This window comes from Thalassophryne amazonica, chromosome 11 (assembly GCF_902500255.1).
Source record: "Thalassophryne amazonica chromosome 11, fThaAma1.1, whole genome shotgun sequence".
In the NCBI taxonomy this organism is placed as follows: domain Eukaryota; kingdom Metazoa; phylum Chordata; class Actinopteri; order Batrachoidiformes; family Batrachoididae; genus Thalassophryne; species Thalassophryne amazonica.
The window spans coordinates 11,914,134-11,933,931 of record NC_047113.1 but is presented as its reverse complement, the minus strand read 5'-3'; the positions used below and the strand labels follow the sequence as shown (position 1 = coordinate 11,933,931).

General features: G+C 46.9%; 1 protein-coding gene across 1 annotated transcript in view; it reads left to right on the top strand.

The window, feature by feature from the left end:
• The first annotated feature begins 1,936 nt into the window (after nucleotides 1-1,936).
• The window catches only part of zc4h2 (zinc finger, C4H2 domain containing), a 60,916-nt gene continuing 43,054 nt past the window's right edge, over nucleotides 1,937-19,798 (top strand). The window contains exons 1-3 of the mRNA XM_034181365.1: nucleotides 1,937-2,185; nucleotides 2,836-3,007; nucleotides 16,194-16,366. Coding sequence (XP_034037256.1) covers nucleotides 2,133-2,185; nucleotides 2,836-3,007; nucleotides 16,194-16,366 — 398 coding nt within the window. The 5' untranslated portion in view covers nucleotides 1,937-2,132. The remainder of the gene's footprint in view (nucleotides 2,186-2,835; nucleotides 3,008-16,193; nucleotides 16,367-19,798) is intronic.

Here is a 19,798-nt window from a genome sequence, read left to right as displayed (position 1 = left end):
ACCACTGACACCAGAACACCTCCAATATTAAAAATTAAAGACTTAATGAAATTAATGTTAAGCCAAATAATGTGAAGAAGTGACATGAACAAATAATTTTTCTCTTTGCTATGCTGTAGCATGACTCATTTGTGTTTTAAGTGAAAGTAGCTCTTATCTACTTCTGTTCTGAGTCTTTCGGCATCTCTCTTTCTCTCTCCCCCTCCATATATATATATATATATATATATATATATATATATATATATATATATATATATATATATATATATATATATACGAGGGCTGTCCGTAAAGTATAGGTCCTTTTTATTTTTTTCAAAAACTATATGGATTTCATTCATATGTTTTTACGTCAGACATGCTTGAACCCTCGTGCGCATGCGTGAGTTTTTCCACGCCTGTCGGTGACGTCATTCGCCTGTGAGCACTCCTTGTGGGAGGAGTCGTCCAGCCCCTCGTCGGAATTCCTTTGTCTGAGAAGTTGCTGAGAGACTGGCGCTTTGTTTGATCAAAATTTTTTCTAAACCTGTGAGACACATCGAAGTGGACATGGTTCGAAAAATTAAGCTGGTTTTCAGTGAAAATTTTAACAGCTGGTGAGAGATTTTGAGGTGATTCTGTCGCTTTAAGGACTTTTCACAGTGCGAGACGTCGCGCAGCGCTCTCAGGCAGCGTCATCAGCCTGTTTCAAAGCTTAAAACCTCCACATTTCAGGCTCTATTGATCCAGGACGTCGTGAGAGAACAGAGAAGTTTCAGAAGAAGTCGGTTTCAGCATTTTATCCGGATATTCCACTGTTAAAGGAGATTTTTTTAATGAAAGACGCCGCCGCGACGCTCCGCCACAGGAAAAACACCTCTGTTGGAAGCCTTGAGGACAAGTTGGAACATCTCCAGCTGATAAACAATTTCTCATATACTCACTCCACTGAAAGCCATCAAAAGCCAACTGGATTTTAACAAATGGTTATCAACACGGAGGTGTTTTTCCTGTGCCGCCGCGCCGCGTATATATATATATATATGGCAGGGGTGGTGGCCAAGTGGTTAATGCGCTTGGTTTCAGTTCAGAAGGCTGCGGGTTCAAATCCCACCCCTACCACATTTCTCCATGTAATGTATATATATATATATATACAACCCCCAATTCCAATGAAGTTGGGACGTTGTGTGAACAGAATACATTGATTACATAAAACAGAATACATTGATTTGCAAATCCTCTTCAACCTATATTCAATTGAATACACCACCAAGACAAGATATTTAATGTTCAAACTGATAGACTTGACTGTTTTTGTGCAAATATTTGCTCATTTTGAAAAGGATGCCTCCAACACATTTCAAAAAATCTGGGACAGCGGCAACAAAAGACTGGGAAAGTTGATGAATGCTCAAAGATCACCTGTTTGGAACATTCCACAGGTGAACAGATTCATTGGAAACAGGTGAGTGTCATGACCGGGTATAAAAGGAGCATCCCCAAAAGGCTCAGAACATATCAAAATTACAAGATCTTATCTCATAATTATGAGATCTTTTCTCGTACACTGAAAAAAGTGAAACACAGTGCACTTCATTCAAAGTAATTATTTACATTGGCCTAATGGAAAATTGTGGTTTCCAGTTTAAATCTGCTGGAATCACTTTACAAATCATAAATATACATTGTGAGAAACTAAAAAAAATAGCTGTAACAAATTACATCAATTTTTTTAAGTTGATCCAAAGTAGCATTTTTTTTCAGTGTAATTAGATCTTTTCTTGTAGTTACAAGATCAGCTTGTCATTTTTTATTTTTTTTTCAGTGAATGCAATACGCATACTGTGGTGGTTAGGGGTCCTCAATAAAGCCCTGGGACCCAAAAATACTTGTTACACCTCTGGTAATGAGTACCACTTGTAACTGGTGTGCTGCTGGAAAACAGTGAGCACCATCACAGTGCAACAAATACTTTAGCCACTTCTTTAAGTTGGTTTATCATCTCAGGTTTTGCGTGACATCCAGGTACCATACGTTTCAGTGCGGGTGCGCGCTCGTCTGCGCGCTCTCGCCACCTATTGTGTTTTTGATCACCAAGGAGCCCACCGTGGCCTTTACAGCCACTTCAACAACAACAGGCTGAAACCATGTGCGACGAGCAAGAAATCATGTGCAAATTAGAAAACATTCTGGAAATACGGTAAGAAGCGGATATGGAAAAAAACAAAAACACTCTTATACATGGTTACGTACACAAGCAACAGCAGCCCGTTTAACAATAACGTAGCTCCCGTTAGCTTGCTGAGGTCGTTCGCTTTTGTTGCCCAGCTAGCTAATGTTAGCTTCTCTACTCTTCTAAATTTGTGTTGGCGTCTCTCTAACGTTGACAAATCATACATTATCAGACCAGGAAAGAGAGAATTGCATACAAGTTGTAAGCTGGGATATTCATATAACATTGCAGATGTGTTATTAACGAATTGCTAGATGTGAATTGGGGGAGCTAATTAGCAAGCTTAAGAGCAAGAATGTTGTTTGTTTACATTGACGTTTGCAGTTTGTCAGTGATTAATAATAATATTGTAACAAATGCACAGTGTTACATTGAATTGACAGCTGAAGTGTTGGTTCTGGTTGTTAAAATTGTTTGTAGAAAACCTTCCCCCCCCCCCCCCCCCAAGCAGGAATAATGTATCTTCAAAGATGGAATATGACTATCTCGTTATAAATGCAAGGATTTGCAAAGTAAAAGCTTGTTTCCTTTTCAATTCTATCTGTGTGTGCATTGTTGGGTAAAATAATGTGACAGCTGGTGTTCTTTTTTTCTTTTCTCTGTCTCATTTGCTGCAGGAACAAGACCATCCAGATGCAGAAGATCAAGTCTCGTCTGAAGATTGAGTTTGAGGCTCTAGAATCAGAAGAGAAGCATCTTAAAGAGTACAAACAAGAGATGGATCTGCTTCTGCAGGAGAAGATGGCACATGTTGAAGAGCTGCGGCTCATCCATGCAGATATCAATGTGGTGAGTGAGTGTTTCATTCTGACAAGAGGGCTTCGTCGGTATCATGTCATCTAAATAGTAACGAAATTCAGCAGTTGTGATGTCAGACCATTATTACTTGCTGTTTTCACTGCCTGTAATAAATGGAGGTGCAGACACAATTTTGCCAACACTGGCTAAAAACTTTCAAACCCAGTCTTCCCCTTGAAGTGAATGTTTTCTATTTGTCAGGTATTTTAGAAGGTGAAATTTATTATGGACACAATATATATAAATTTTAATGTTTCAAACTTAATTTTATTTTTGATAATTATGGCCTACAGCTCCAAAAAATAGAGGATGCATTTCTCAAAATCTTTTAAAATTTCACAAAACCGACAATATTTACTTTCGACTGAAATCCAAACATTATAATGTAGGTTTATTTTTGTGACATGCTACAAAATTACATATTTTAATGAAGAAAACATATTTATTTGGATGGAATTCCATGGCAGATAAGGTCTCTTCCTTCAAATGGCATCGTACAGATGAATGGCCGGAGGAAGATCATGTGCACATGCGTGAGGTTTTGAGATTTTGCTGGGAAAGATCAGATGATCGACACAACTCGTACGATCTTAGTCATTTTAAGTCAAACTAGTGTTGTATTGTCAACAAAACTGATGGATCTGGAGGTAAGTGTTGTATGGCTGGGGGGGCCTGGCTGCCGGTTTGTTTGTCATTTGGTTTCCTCCCAGGTGGCGTGCATTTGGGACTGAGTGGCTGTGTTGCTGAGGCTGTTAGGACTTCACCCTGATCACCTGCGACTCGTCAGGACTCACAGCTGAGGTGCATCTGGAGGGATTGGAGTATGTTGGCATTTAAGACTGAAGTGCACAGTGTGCATTTGCCAGAGACTCGACCTTGTGACCAGACGGGTGAGATCGTCGTCTTGGGAGCCATCTCATCAGCAGCGGACGCTGAGAATGTCCAGGTTTGATGCACGGTCTGTGAAAGAGGAGAGGGTGAGGTCTCACGCTCGTCAGCACACTTCCTGAGGTACGTTGGATTTTGTGACTAACAGTTATACAGTCAGTACATGTGGTGTCCCTCACACCTTATTGTATTGAGCTGTATGTTAGTCATGTATCAGCTTCCACTGCAGTGGTGATTTGTGAACGAGATGTTCCATGCCTGCAGGTTGGAAGCTGATCAGTAATCAAGCCAGGAAGTGTTTGCTGTTTGTACACCTTTAAGTGTTCTGTGTGTAGAGTGTGGACTCACATAATGGTTCCTTCTTTCACAGACTCGGTTGTTGCGGCCACCTGGGGGGTGTCGGCGGGGTCCTTGGGTCCGAAACAGCTTCTGGCTCCGGACCATTAGCGCTGCTGGGAGCGCACCACGCCAGACCGCACTTTTTATTATTATTATGGTCACTGTTATGTATTAAATTCAGTTAGCCTTTGTACCGTGCTCTGCTTATTTCATACTGGGTCCTTCAAACGCTGGTCGGTTCTCCGAGCTGCGTCCGACACATAACAGTAGTCTCTGGCCAAACATCACGGACCCAGCGGTAGCAGAGACGGTAACGCGCCGGGAAGGCGGCAGCAGACGTTCAGTGGTTATCCGGATCAGTTGCGGGGCTCTCCGCCCGGAAGGTGCGTGTTTGAGAACCCATTACTGGATACTAATTTGTGCTCTCTTGCAGCCGTGTCCTGTGTTTGTGCCTTATCCGTGGGTCGTGGTGGAGTGTGACTGGCGACAGCTTCGCGTCACACTCCGACCGGATAAGAGGTTTAAACGGGAGCTGCAAGAGTGCGTTTGTAATGGGTTCACGCGCACGGCGGAGCTCTGTTAGCACGGGTCGCTGGGCTTCCTGTGCTACAGTCGTAGCCCCGTTTCCCCGGATAAAAGGTAACTACTGCGTCTGTTGTTTCAGCTCCGGCGTTATTTAGTTGAGCACATTTTGGTTGTGTTGCACACAGCTGCGCACGAAGATGCAGCTCGTTTGTTTTTTGTCACCAAAGGGGGTTTTTTCATTTTTTAGCACTCTGGTTCCCCCTTGTGGTGACTGAATCACGGTACCGTCAAGCTCTTGAGTAGGAACAGGTGTGTTCCATGTGGTTGAGCTTGACGGTATAACTCACTGATTTGTTTTGTGTTGGTTCATTTTGTGTGGGTGTTTTTTGAGTGGGTTTTTGTGTGGGCTTTTGTTTTTTTTGTTGTCCACTGTTTGTCTGGGGGTGTGATCCTGCAGCCTGTGCTACACAAAAAAAGAAAAGGAAAGTCGGGGACCCAAATAACTGTGTGTTGGTCTGTTTTTTTTTTCTTTGTTTCTTTTTGTTTCCCCCCTCCCCGGGGTTAGATGGAACGGTCCCCTGGGGGGTGATGGGGTGGTATTTGGGTTGTCTTTCTCTGTTTTTTGTTATGCCCTCTCTTCTCCTCTGACTCCAGCCGGGGGTGCCGTAGTGTCGGCATTGCTGGAGGGGTGCAGTTAGGTTGTACTGGGCGTTTCCCAGGTGGCCTCTGCACCCGGGAGGGGAGGGGGGGGGGGTTTGGGGTTTTTGTTTTGTTTTTCCTCCCCCAGTTTCCACCCTCAGGGTTTGACTGTGGTGTCCTCTGGGGGGGAAAAGGCGTTGGGTCCATCTAGCCGTGGGCGGCCGGGGCTGGGTCCATTGGTCGTGTGGGGAGGCGTCTCCTGGGGTTGACGAGTGGTCCTCTGGGGGGCGCTGGTAGTCCCCGTGGGTGACGGTGGATCCCAGAGGGACCTCGGCCGTGGTTATTACTCCTGGAGCTGGCGGGTGGCCCTCTGGGGGGTGTTGGTCCCTGCGTGTCGTTTGGGGGGGAGGAGGGGGGGGTCTTTTGGCATTTTTGTTTGTGTGTTTACATGTGGGTTGTTTTTCTTTTCTCCCCTTCCCTGGGGTTTGATGGGACGGTCCCCTGGGGAGGGGGGGGGATGTTTTGGTTGTTTTGTTTTTGACTAATCACACGTTTGGTTAAAGGCTGACCGCACAGGTGTAGGAACTCCTGGCCACACCTGTGCTAAGACTGTTGGAACCAAGGGCAAATATGCAGCCAGTTCGGGCAGTCTGTTGGAGGACGAGCGCGGACGTGGTTTCCAGCCATGGTCCCTGGAGGGGGGTGTTTCTCCTGGGCCAGGTGTGTGTGGTCGCCGGGAGGCTTCCCGTGAGGGTGGGGTACTGTTGTATGGCTGGGGGGGCCTGGCTGCCGGTTTGTTTGTCATTTGGTTTCCTCCCAGGTGGCGTGCATTTGGGACTGAGTGGCTGTGTTGCTGAGGCTGTTAGGACTTCACCCTGATCACCTGCGACTCGTCAGGACTCACAGCTGAGGTGCATCTGGAGGGATTGGAGTATGTTGGCATTTAAGACTGAAGTGCACAGTGTGCATTTGCCAGAGACTCGACCTTGTGACCAGACGGGTGAGATCGTCGTCTTGGGAGCCATCTCATCAGCAGCGGACGCTGAGAATGTCCAGGTTTGATGCACGGTCTGTGAAAGAGGAGAGGGTGAGGTCTCACGCTCGTCAGCACACTTCCTGAGGTACGTTGGATTTTGTGACTAACAGTTATACAGTCAGTAAATGTGGTGTCCCTCACACCTTATTGTATTGAGCTGTATGTTAGTCATGTATCAGCTTCCACTGCAGTGGTGATTTGTGAACGAGATGTTCCATGCCTGCAGGTTGGAAGCTGATCAGTAATCAAGCCAGGAAGTGTTTGCTGTTTGTACACCTTTAAGTGTTCTGTGTGTAGAGTGTGGACTCACATAATGGTTCCTTCTTTCACAGACTCGGTTGTTGCGGCCACCTGGGGGGTGTCGGCGGGGTCCTTGGGTCCGAAACAGCTTCTGGCTCCGGACCATTAGCGCTGCTGGGAGCGCACCACGCCAGACCGCACTTTTTATTATTATTATGGTCACTGTTATGTATTAAATTCAGTTAGCCTTTGTACCGTGCTCTGCTTATTTCATACTGGGTCCTTCAAACGCTGGTCGGTTCTCCGAGCTGCGTCCGACACATAACAGTAAGTTTGATATAAACTATAATTTTTTTTTTTTATTATGTACTACTTATGTGACAGTTTTCCATCTTTATCATGAAAAAAATTATTTTTTCATCAACAGTAGACACCACTGTCTGTGTTTTATTTATCATTATCTGCTGTCTGGATTTGTCCACAAAAAGATTTTTTAAAACATTGTCCTGGCTGGCCTAGAAAGACATCTGCTCCACCCTCTCCACAGTAATCCAATCCAGAGCCTTCAGCCAGCATCCTCTAATTGCATCTGTTTATCAGCTGCTTCCTTCGCTTTCTCTTGTCCTCAAGTTTGGCTCTTTTTCGTACACTTTCAGTGACTTAAGCAGGTTAACCATGTTTAGCTGTCCTCTCCTCCATGTCTATGTCATTTGTGAGATCGGTTTACATTTCCTTTCCAGCATCCTTGCATAGCTTTTTGGGGGGGGGAGATGTGTCCACATAATATGTGATGTCTCTACCAAACATAGGTCATGGCATCTGATCACTTGAATTTTGACCCATGTGGGTCAAAATTCTTAATTGTTTCCAGAAAGCGCAAAATTTGATCATGTCGACAGTATATAATGAATCTCATATTTAAATGCTAAGGAATACAATTATAGTAGTTCCAAAGAAAATTCTTTTTATGACTTGAATGTTAAAAAAATCTTAAGGCTGTACAGCTTTAAAGTCTGGATCTGTACACACACTCACAGATGGGTAATAATGCTGACTTAACAGTTGTCCAACAAACAGTCACTGACACCATCCACAAGGACAGTAAGCCACAGAAGGTCATTGCTGAAATGGCTGGCTGTTTACAGAGTGCTGTTTTAGAGCATCTTCATGGAAAGTTGACTGAAAGGGACAAAGTGTGGTAGGAAAAGATGCATAAGCAACAGCGATGAAAGTCTTGAGATGACTGTCAAGCAAAGCCTATTCAAGAACATGGGGGAGGTTCACAAGAAGTGGACTGAGGCTGGAGTCGATGCATCAAGAGTCACCATGCACAATGTCCAGGAAATGTACAACTGTCACATTCCAAGTTTCAAGCCACAATGTCAGAGCTAAGGGGGAAAAGTGGACCCTTGGTCAGTGGTCCAAAGTCTTATTTTCAGATGAAATTAAATTTTCCATTTCATTCTGAAATCAAGGTTGCAGACTTTGAAGAAAGAGTGGAGAGGCACATAATCCAGGTTGTTTGAAATTTAGTGTGAAGTTTCCACAGTCAGTGATAATTTGTAGTGCCATGTCATCTTCTGGCATTGATCCACCGTGTGCTATCAAGTCCTAAGTCAGCGCATGAGATTTTAGAGCACTTCATGCTTCCAGCAAGAATTTTAGCTGAGGAAGCTTCTGCGATTTGAAGCGAAACATCCTCGCGTCAAGCAACCCAGTCCATCAATCAATCAATCAATCAACTTTTTTCTTATATAGCGCCAAATCACAACAAACAGTTGCCCCAAGGCGCTCCATATTGTAAGGCAAGGCCATACAATAATTATGAAAATCCCCAACGGTCAAAACGACCCCCTATGAGCAAGCACTTGGCCACAGTGGGAAGGAAAAACTCCCTTTTAACAGGAAGAAACCTCCAGCAGAACCAGGCTCAGGGAGGGGCAGTCTTCTGCTGAGACTGGTTGGGGCTGAGGGAAAGAACCAGGAAAAAGACATGCCGAGAAGGGGGGCAGAGATCGATCACTAATGATTAAATGCAGAGTGATGCATACAGAGCAAAAAGAGAAAGAAACAGTGCATCATGGGAACCCCCCCACAGTCTACGTCTAAAGCAACATAACCAAGGGATGGTCCAGGGTCACCCGATCCAGCCCTAACTATAAGCCTTAGCGAAAAGGAAAGTTTTAAGCCTAATCTTAAAAGTAGAGAGGGTATCTGTCTCCCTGATCTGAATTGGGAGCTGGTTCCACAGGAGAGGAGCCTGAAAGCTGAAGGCTCTGCCTCCCATTCTACTCTTACAAACCCTAGGAACTACAAGTAAGCCCGCAGTCTGAGAGCGAAGCGCTCTAATGGGGTAATATGGTACTATGAGGTCCCTAAGATAAGATGGGACCTGATTATTCAAAACCTTATAAGTAAGAAGAAGAATTTTAAATTCTATTCTAGAATTAACAGGAAGCCAATGAAGAGAGGCCAACACGGGTGAGATATGCTCTCTCCTGCTAGTGTTGTGTGGGCCGCTGAAGAGGAGGTACTGCTGGCCCACCACCACCAGAGGGCGCCCTGCCTGGAGTGCGGGCTCCAGGCACCAGAGGGCGCTGCCGCCTTACGTTAGAGGTAACGATTCTCTGCTACATTATATTGTCTCTCTGAGTTTTGCAGAACAGCTGACTACTAAAAGATAAGTACTCACCTTTCTGCAGTATTGACGTGAGGTGGAGTCAGCTTCTTCCCTCTCTGTGTACTGGGTGCAGCCGCATCCACACCTGTGTGTTTGTTCTCTTGCCAGCAGTACCGGATCCGACGAGCGGAGGCAGTGGCCACCTGGGAATTCGGGACTTGGCGGTTCCAGTATTTCCAGGGTTCGGTGGCAGGGGAAATCTGGGTGGTTCCGGCTCGACTTGGACGGACGTCTCCTACCTTCGAGCCTGCCCACACGACACCAGTGGAATTCGGTGTAAACCCAAATTGTCAATTGTTGTATTGGTTGTGCACTTTCACGACAGTAAAACTTATTTACTTTCTCCATTGTCCGTTCATTGCGCCCCCTGTTGTGGGTCCGTGTTCCAACACTTTCACAACAGGATATCTCGGCCACCGTCATGGAAGACCAAGGCGCGTCGGCGGCTTCGGGAGGGGTAATCGGTGAGTTGCAGCGGATCCTCACCGCTTTCACCTCTCGGATCGATTTAATGACCGAGCAGCACGTTCTCCTAAACCGCAGGGTGGAGGCTCTCGCCGCACAAGTGGAGGCGCGCCCTTCGGGCGCCGCTGCGGCTCTCCCTCCCGAGGACCCTGCGCGTGAAAGTGACGTTCCACTGGTCGTTCAACGGTCCCTTCCTCCGTCCCCAGAAGCATACATAAGCCCCCCAGAACCGTACGGAGGCTGTGTGGAGACGTGCGCGGATTTTCTGATGCAGTGTTCGCTCGTCTTCGCACAGCGTCCTGTGATGTACGCGACTGATGCTAGCAAAGTAGCTTATGTAATAAATCTGCTTCGCGGGGAGGCACGCACTTGGGCTACAGCGCTCTGGGAGCAGAACTCACGGCTCCTTCATACATACGTTGGGTTTGTACGGGAGCTCAGAACGGTGTTCGACCATCCCAACAGAGGAGAGTCCGCTTCAACCGCGCTACTGTCAATAAGACAGGGGCGTCGGAGCGCAGCTGCCTATGCAGTCGCCTTCCGCATCGCGGCGGCGAGATCCGGCTGGAATAGCACTGCCCTCCGCGCCGCCTTTGTAAACGGACTGTCATTGGTCCTAAAAGAGCACCTGGTGGCGAAGGACGAACCGCGGGATTTAGACGGGCTCATCGATCTGGTCATACGACTCGACAACCGGTTAGAAGAACGCCGTCGGGAACGAGGCGAAGGGCGTGGCCAGGCACGCGTCGCCCCTCTCCCTTCCGGTTCCGATCGAGCTCCGCCTTCCCCACGCTCCACAGCCCCTGCGCTCCGTGGGGTCACAGCTCCCCCTACTGACGAAGCTAGGGACACGAGTAGGGCAACATTTAGGGCACCAGATGCACAGAGGAGATGGACCCACGGAGCGTGTCTTGTTTGTGGTTCAATAGAGCACTTTGTGAGAGACTGCCCCGAGCGGTCAAACGCCAAACGCCCGCCCCTAGAGACTGGGCCAGGGGTGGGCCAAAACATTCACGTGGGACACACCCACATTGCTACACGACTCCCAGTCACGATCCTGTATGAGGATTCAACCCTGAAGGCCCCAGCACTGGTGGACACGGGCTCTGAGGGGAATCTGCTTGACAGTAGATGGGCCAGGGAGATAGGGCTCCCTCTGGTGGCTCTTACCTCGCCTGTGCAGGTTCGGGCACTAGATGGCTCCCTACTCCCACCAATCACGCATAAGACACCTCCAGTAACTCTGGTGGTGTCAGGTAACCACCGGGAGGTGATCGAGTTCTTTGTGACTCAGGCCACCTCCCGTGTGGTTTTGGGGTTTCCATGGATGCTAAAGCACAATCCCCGGATCGATTGGCCGTCCGGGGTAGTGGTTCAGTGGAGCGAAACCTGCCATCGGGAGTGTCTAGGTTCCTCGGTTCCTCCCGGCTCCCAAGCTAAGGAGGAGGTCCGAGTCCCGCCCAATCTGAAGGCGGTGCCGGCGGAGTACCATGACCTCGCTGACGTGTTCAGCAAGGATCTGGCTCTCACGCTTCCTCCCCACCGCCCGTATGATTGTGCCATTGATTTGGTTCCAGGCAGCGAGTTCCCGTCCAGTAGGCTGTACAACCTCTCACGGCCGGAGCGTGAATCAATGGAGACCTACATCCGGGACTCATTAGCTGCCGGGTTGATCCGGAATTCCACCTCTCCGATGGGTGCTGGTTTCTTTTTTGTGGGTAAAAAGGATGGCGGGCTTCGTCCATGCATTGATTATAGGGGGTTGAACGAAATCACGGTTCGCAATCGATACCCGTTGCCCCTGTTGGATTCGGTGTTCACCCCCTTGCATGGAGCCAAAATCTTCACCAAACTTGATCTTAGGAATGCGTATCATTTGGTTCGGATCCGGAAGGGAGACGAATGGAAGACGGCATTTAACACCCCGTTGGGCCATTTTGAGTACCTGGTCATGCCGTTCGGTCTCACTAATGCTCCCGCGACCTTCCAAGCATTGGTAAATGATGTCCTGCGGGACTTCCTGCACCGGTTCGTCTTCGTGTATCTGGACGATATACTCATCTTTTCCCCGGATCCTGAGACTCATGTCCGGCATGTCCGTCAGGTTCTGCAGCGGTTGTTGGAGAACCGCCTGTTTGTGAAGGGCGAGAAGTGTGAATTCCACCGCACTTCTTTGTCCTTCTTGGGGTTTATCATCTCCTCTAACTCCGTCGCCCCTGATCCGGCCAAGGTTGCGGCGGTGAGAGATTGGCCCCAACCTACAAGCCGTAGGAAGCTGCAACAGTTCCTCGGTTTTGCTAATTTCTATAGGAGGTTCATTAAGGGCTATAGTCAGGTAGTTAGCCCCCTGACAGCCCTGACCTCACCAAAAGTCCCCTTCACCTGGTCGGATCGGTGCAAAGCCGCGTTCAAGGAGTTGAAACGGCGCTTCTCGTCTGCACCAGTTCTGGTGCAGCCCGATCCTAGCCGCCAGTTAGTGGTTGAAGTGGATGCCTCGGACTCAGGGATAGGAGCGGTGCTCTCCCAGAGCGGGAAGACCGATAAGGTCCTTCACCCGTGTGCCTATTTTTCTCGCAGGTTGACCCCCGCTGAACGGAACTATGACGTCGGCAATCGGGAACTCCTTGCTGTGAAAGAGGCCCTCGAAGAGTGGAGACATCTGTTGGAGGGAACAGCCGTGCCATTCACGGTTTTCACTGACCATCGGAACCTGGAGTATATCAGGACCGCCAAGCGGCTGAACCCCAGGCAAGCCCGCTGGTCACTGTTCTTTGGCCGTTTTGACTTCCGGATTACCTACCGTCCCGGGACCAAGAATCAGAGGTCGGATGCATTGTCCCGGGTGCACGAAGACGAAGTCAAAACGGAACCGTCGGATCCCATCATCCCGGAGTCCGCTATCGTGGCCGCCCTCACCTGGGACGTGGAGAAGACCGTCCGGGAGGCCCTGACCCGTGTCCCGGACCCCGGAAACGGACCAAAGAACAGACTATACGTCCCACCAGAGGCTAGGGCTGCAGTCCTGGACTTCTGTCACGGTTCTAAGCTCTCCTGTCACCCAGGGGTGCGAAGGACCGTGACAGTCGTCCGGCAACGCTTCTGGTGGGCATCCCTGGAGGCCGACGTCCGGGACTACGTCCAGGCCTGTACCACCTGCGCCAGGGGCAAGGCCGACCACAGAAAGACCTCAGGGCAGCTACAGCCACTGCCCGTGCCTCATCGCCCCTGGTCCCACATCGGTCTGGACTTCGTCACGGGTCTCCCGCCGTCCCAGGGAAACACCGTCGTCTTCACGATAGTGGACCGTTTCTCCAAGGCGGCCCACTTCGTGGCCCTCCCGAAGCTCCCAACGGCCCAGGAGACAGCGGACCTCCTGGTCCACCACGTCGTCCGTCTGCATGGCATACCATCAGACATCGTCTCCGATCGCGGTCCCCAGTTCACCTCACATGTCTGGAGGAGCTTCTGCCGGGAACTGGGGGCCACGGTCAGCCTCTCGTCTGGGTACCACCCCCAGACCAACGGGCAGGCAGAGCGGGCGAATCAGGAACTGGAGCAGACACTTCGCTGTGTGACAGCCGCGCACCCGACGGCCTGGAGTACCCACCTGGCCTGGATCGAGTACGCCCACAACAGCCAAGTGTCATCAGCCACCGGCCTCTCCCCGTTTGAGGTGTGCTTGGGGTATCAGCCCCCCTTGTTTCCGGTGGTTGAGGGAGAGGTCGGTGTGCCCTCGGTCCAGGCCCACCTACGGAAGTGCCGTCGGGTGTGGCGGGCCGCTCGCTCTGCCTTGTTGCAGGCCCGGACGAGGGCGAAGAAACATGCAGACCGGCGGCGAGCCCCGGCCCCCAAGTATCGTCCTGGGCAGGAGGTCTGGTTGTCCACCAAGGACATTCCTCTACAGGTTGACTCACCGAAACTCCAAGAACGGTACATCGGACCTTATAAGATCCTCAAGGTCATCAACCCCGCCGCAGTGAGGCTCCAGCTTCCGGCCTCACTGCGGATCCATCCAGTTTTTCATGTTTCCCGGATCAAGCCTCTTCACACCTCACCCCTCTGCACCCCGGGTCCGGCGCCGCCTCCTGCCCGGATCATCGACGGAGCACCGGCTTGGACTGTCCGCCGGCTCCTTGATGTCCATCGGATGGGCCGGGGTTTTCAGTATCTGGTGGACTGGGAGGGGTACGGACCCGAGGAGCGCTCCTGGGTGAAGAGGGGCTTCATCCTGGACCCGGCCCTCCTGGCCGACTTCTACCGTCGCCATCCGGACAAGCCCGGTCGTGCGCCAGGAGGCGCCCGTTGAGGGGGGGGTCCTGTTGTGTGGGCCGCTGAAGAGGAGGTACTGCTGGCCCACCACCACCAGAGGGCGCCCTGCCTGGAGTGCGGGCTCCAGGCACCAGAGGGCGCTGCCGCCTTACGTTAGAGGTAACGATTCTCTGCTACATTATATTGTCTCTCTGAGTTTTGCAGAACAGCTGACTACTAAAAGATAAGTACTCACCTTTCTGCAGTATTGACGTGAGGTGGAGTCAGCTTCTTCCCTCTCTGTGTACTGGGTGCAGCCGCATCCACACCTGTGTGTTTGTTCTCTTGCCAGCAGTACCGGATCCGACGAGCGGAGGCAGTGGCCACCTGGGAATTCGGGACTTGGCGGTTCCAGTATTTCCAGGGTTCGGTGGCAGGGGAAATCTGGGTGGTTCCGGCTCGACTTGGACGGACGTCTCCTACCTTCGAGCCTGCCCACACGACACCAGTGGAATTCGGTGTAAACCCAAATTGTCAATTGTTGTATTGGTTGTGCACTTTCACGACAGTAAAACTTGTTATTTACTTTCTCCATTGTCCGTTCATTGCGCCCCCTGTTGTGGGTCCGTGTTCCAACACTTTCACAACAGCTAGTCCCCGTCAGTACTCTAGCTGCAGCATTCTGAACCAACTGAAGGCTTTTTAGGGAGTCCAGTCGAAGATTCAAGCTTCTCTACTATGGAAACCACCTGGACAACTGAGAGCCGTCACAGAAACATTCCTGAAACTGTCACAAAAAGCACCACAAATTCATAATGGGTGCACAAATTTATTTTAGTGACGGTATCACGAAATGTGTGTCGATGTGGGGAGGTCTGTGGGGGTTAGGGTTAGGGGAAGGGAGAGGGTTAGAAATAAAAAAAACACAAACAAAAAAAAACATTGTCATGAAAATGTGACTCATTTCGTGATAGGAGCTAAAAAAAAAAAAAAAAAAGCATGAGACTAGGCTGGGTATAACTAGACTTGATTGGCCACATTGACAGTACCTCATAGATTCTTTATGGACTGTTGTCAAGAGGAAGATGAGAGTCACCAGACCCAACAATACAGGCAAGGTGAAGGCTGCTGTCAAAGCAACTTGGGCTTCCCTAACACATCAGCAGTACATCAGGCCAACCCAGTCTCACGGATTGTCGTGATTCAGCAACACAAAATATACATTAATCTATTGGTTCCTCATATTGTCATTAAAAGTGCAAAATTTTCATCATGGCAGCACAAATTCATTGTAATTCATTCCGTGATGGCTGCACAAAAATAAAAGTGCGGGCGGGCGGGGGGGGGTCGGGTGGTTATGGTTAGGGTTAGGGGAAGGAGTAGGGTTAGGTAGGTTATGGTTAAAGTTAGGGTTGGGGGTAGGAGTAGGGTTAGTAGTAGTGAGTTTAAAAAAACCCATAATGAAAATTTTGATCATTTCGTGACGGGAGGATGAAAAAAAAAACGTGAGACTGGGCTGATCAGGCACATCACTTCCATGTTGCACCACACTGATGCAGAAATTAATGCCAAAGGAACCCCAGCCAAGTATTGAGTGCATAAACATGCTTTTCCGAAGTTTTACGTGTCTATTTGATAAATCTTTTTTATTATTATTATTTTTTATCCGATTTTATGAAATATTGTAACATTTTGAGTTACTTTTTTTGGAGCTGTAAGTCGTAATGGACAAAAATTAAAAATTCTTGAAACATTTTACCCCCTGGCCCTTAATCGGAGTAAGCTGGTATAGAAAATGGTTGGTTTTTTGTAATGAGTCAATAATATGTACATCAAATTTTCACATTTTAAAATACCTGACGAAATTTATTGAACATTTTCACAATATTCAAATATTTTGTGCTGCAGCAGTATGTGTGTACTTTGTGTACACACATACTTTGTGACTATATAAATTTATTTTAAAATAAGAGTTACAAAATAGATTGATTTTACTTTTGCTTCAGTGTGTCAAATTTTCAGTGGGCCACAAATTTACATACACCAACACGTTTGCCTTTTTAAACAGCAAGGAAACTGATACTGTAAAACTGAGATGTCTAACCCTGTTTGCTCAGATGGAGAGCACCATCAAGCAGTCAGAGAACGACCTGAACAAGCTACTAGAAACAACTCGCCGTCTACATGATGAATACAAACCCCTAAAAGAGCATGTGGATGCTCTGAGAATGACGTTAGGACTCCACAGGCTCCCCAACCTTAATGAAGAGGAGGAGAAACTGTCCCTGGAGTCAGTACACAAGTACCCAAACACGTGCACATACCTTGTTACACACACACACACACACACACACACACGATCAGAAGCATGGAAAACATCATATTCATTTCAACATTTGAAAGTAATGGTCCATAAATTATCAGAGTAAAGCTATTTACCAGTTTTATAGTCAGTTACTGAGGTAAAACAGTTGTGCTGTTTCAACAACATATTAATAATTCAAAAATATTCATGGATAATGAGCAACTATTCTGATCTCTGTCAAACAACAGAGAATGAGACTCAGTTACAAGTCCTTCAGCAAACCTTCCACCCTCTTTTTAGAGGAAGTAACCAGGGCTGTGCAATATGACAATATGTATCATATGATAGAAAAATGTCTTGTTTCATACTGTGGTCTGGTGTATATTTTGTGGTGTCACATTCCATTTTGAAAAACACTCTCGTTTTACCTGTTGTGATGAATTCAGTGTATCTGTACACGTTCAGCTGTAGATCAGAGAGGAGCAGAAGCAGAAAACTCCAATGACGCAATCAACGAAATTGATTAAAAAACAAAAACACACAGCTTCCAGAGGTGGCTGTATTCAGAAATGCTGTGAAACATTCGGAAACAAATGGTTTGCTTTTCCACATTAATTGCTTTTTCTTCCTTTGGTGCTTTCTCATTCTCCAGCTCTCTGGCAGGTTGTGTTTATGTGGTTTGGAGGCATGGCCCTGAAGGGATGCCTTAAAGACAGGGGGTACTTATTAACTGTTTAAATTACTTGTATTTATATTTTCAGCTTTATTTTTCATTTGGTTGTCAGTTTGATTATATTGAAAACTGAAGTTATACTGGGAGAACATCCACTATTAAAAATGCAAGTTTTATTTAAAAATGAAAAACATAAAGAGGAGAACCCACTTACTACAGTTGTCAGTATGACAGTAATTAAGACACATTTCCTGACCCAAAACCTTTCCCGGTGTGTTGGGAACATTGGATATGTCTGGGCAATTGATCTGTCTTCCTGTCACACAGACAATGTCCCAATGACACAGGAGAAGTGTTGTCATTGTATTCAGAGCATTTCCACATGTTTGGGGCTGTTACAAAAAAACATGATTTCCATGACACATGCATGTGTCCGTGTGTGTTGATTGGATTTAGACACAGATCGTGTGGTAGACGCGCTGTTTCAACACAGTCATATACGCACGGACTTATGCCACCTTCAAGTTCACAGTGGAACAATGTAACATATTCATGCAATGAGCGTTCCTCCCAAAACTCTGCCTGAATGGAGGATTGGCGTCTGCACAAACTCAGCTAAATATAATGCTTGTCGGACCGCCCATTTCAATAAAATGTCTGATTTTTTCACAGATAAAGAGTAATTCATCTCTTTGTCTGTTTTTGGCCTATCCTATTGTCATTTCTTTGGCTCTTAAACTGCTTTCTTATCTTGACAGGAAAAAAGTGATGTGACATGCATGGCCAGTATACAAATAATGAATGTTTATGAGTTCAATGGTACAAATATTTAATGAGGTGAAAGCTGGAATGTTCCATTCAACAAGGCAAAGCAGAGTTGAATGATATGCTCCAGCTTTCACCGAATTAAATATTTGTTCTATAGAAAGAATGTAGAAACATTCATTATCTGTTTTATATAATGGCTAAAATAGATCCTTGTCATTTGACATTATATTAATTTATAAACAACAAAAAAGGGAGTGGGTGTGCATCACTTGTGTTTTGACATCAACAGTCCAACACAAACTTTAAATAGGAGTCCAAAATTGTTCTCAGTCAACTTGGAAAAACAGTTAGTCTGTGATACTTCCAACCCCCCCCCCCCCACCAAAAAAAAACAAAAGACTTCGTGTACTTCCTCAGTCCAGTGAAAAATCACGTCAGAAATTAGTCCAGCTTCTCATCCTAACAGCTCTTCATGCCTCCAGACAGCTTATGGTGTTGTGGATTTGTTTTGTGTGTGTGTGTTGGAAGAATTAGCACCGTCAATTAACTTGTTCAAATCGTCATCCGTCAGCAAAACAAACTCCGCCATGTTTAGCTAAAAGCAGCCCCCACTAGTATGTGCGTGAGCAAGGTTCACAGCATGCAATGGTACAAAAACCAAATTTGCACAGTAAATTAAACCACATTTGCACGCCAAATGCATCGCAACACAAATGGGACAAATAATCCATGTCACGTGACATACAAAGCATCAATCACATGACAAGGATCCACTCAGCCGTTATATAATTTTCAATATTAACCACGTGGACAATAATTTAGTTCACTGAAACATTTTGCACAGCCTTTATATTAAAGCAGAAAACCCTGGCACTCATGGAAGCTTCAAAAGTTCCTACCTGTTTAAATCCAGGTTACTGTGCCGTTAAATAATCCATTTGTTGCTGTCCATAATTTGTGCTCCTTAAGATAAAACATCCATAAATTTCCAGTCAGCCTCTCTGTGAAAACAGTGGTACATCCCGACTGTCGCTGTCAACACGTGAAGTCATTTTTGTCCATGTTCACATCCAAGAAGCACTGCGTGTGTTCACTGTGTCCTACTCCCTCACACTCAAACAAACAAACATCCAGGTAGCAGGGATTCCTCTCAAAGTTTTGAACAAGCACAAAACTTTCTGACAAACATTCTGGACATCATCTGGCAAGGAAAAAGACTTTTGTCTAACAAACACAAACTGAAAACTCCTTCACTGTGTGACTGGGGCTTGTACAAAGCTAACCACATTGTCACAGAACACTTCCTGTTTCTTGCACAAGAGTCTTTCACAATAAGAGCACTGGTCAAATGGATGATGTCATCACAAGTCAGATGCAGAAGAGATGAGAAACATTGTGAAAACTCAGTTTTGTTTTGTTTTGTTTTTTGCTTTTGTGTGGGTGGGCATTGAGGAAAATTTACTTAAACAAATAATACATTTTGGGTGGGTGTTTAACCAACTCTCTTCAAAACGGGGTGGGCTGATCTTCAGCCCTGGGTTCTCAGATGCAAATACGGTAGTTTCATTTTGTTGGTGGTACAGCAGTCAAAACATTTGTTCATTATCATTGTGAGAATGAAAACAGAAGGAAAACTGTTGGCCTGAAGGCCTTGTGTCTTGACGTAGGCCTTCAAGAGATGTATCTTTGCTCCCAATTTGGTAAACCTGTGTTACTTCTTTGAAAAGTTATTGGGAGTACAGTGTTAAAGATATTTTTGGCTACATGAGCTTCAAAATTAGGCCAAGGTCAGTCGTGATTGAAGTTGGCCGAGACCTTAAAGGGATGCATGTTTGCTGCAAATTTGATTAACTTGTCTGAAATCCTTGGAAAATTATTGAACACAGTCTTCATAACTCACAGACACTAGTTTTGGCTCTGTGGCCTTCAATATTTGATCAAGGTCACTTGTTGTCAAACTTGGAGTAGACCTTCAA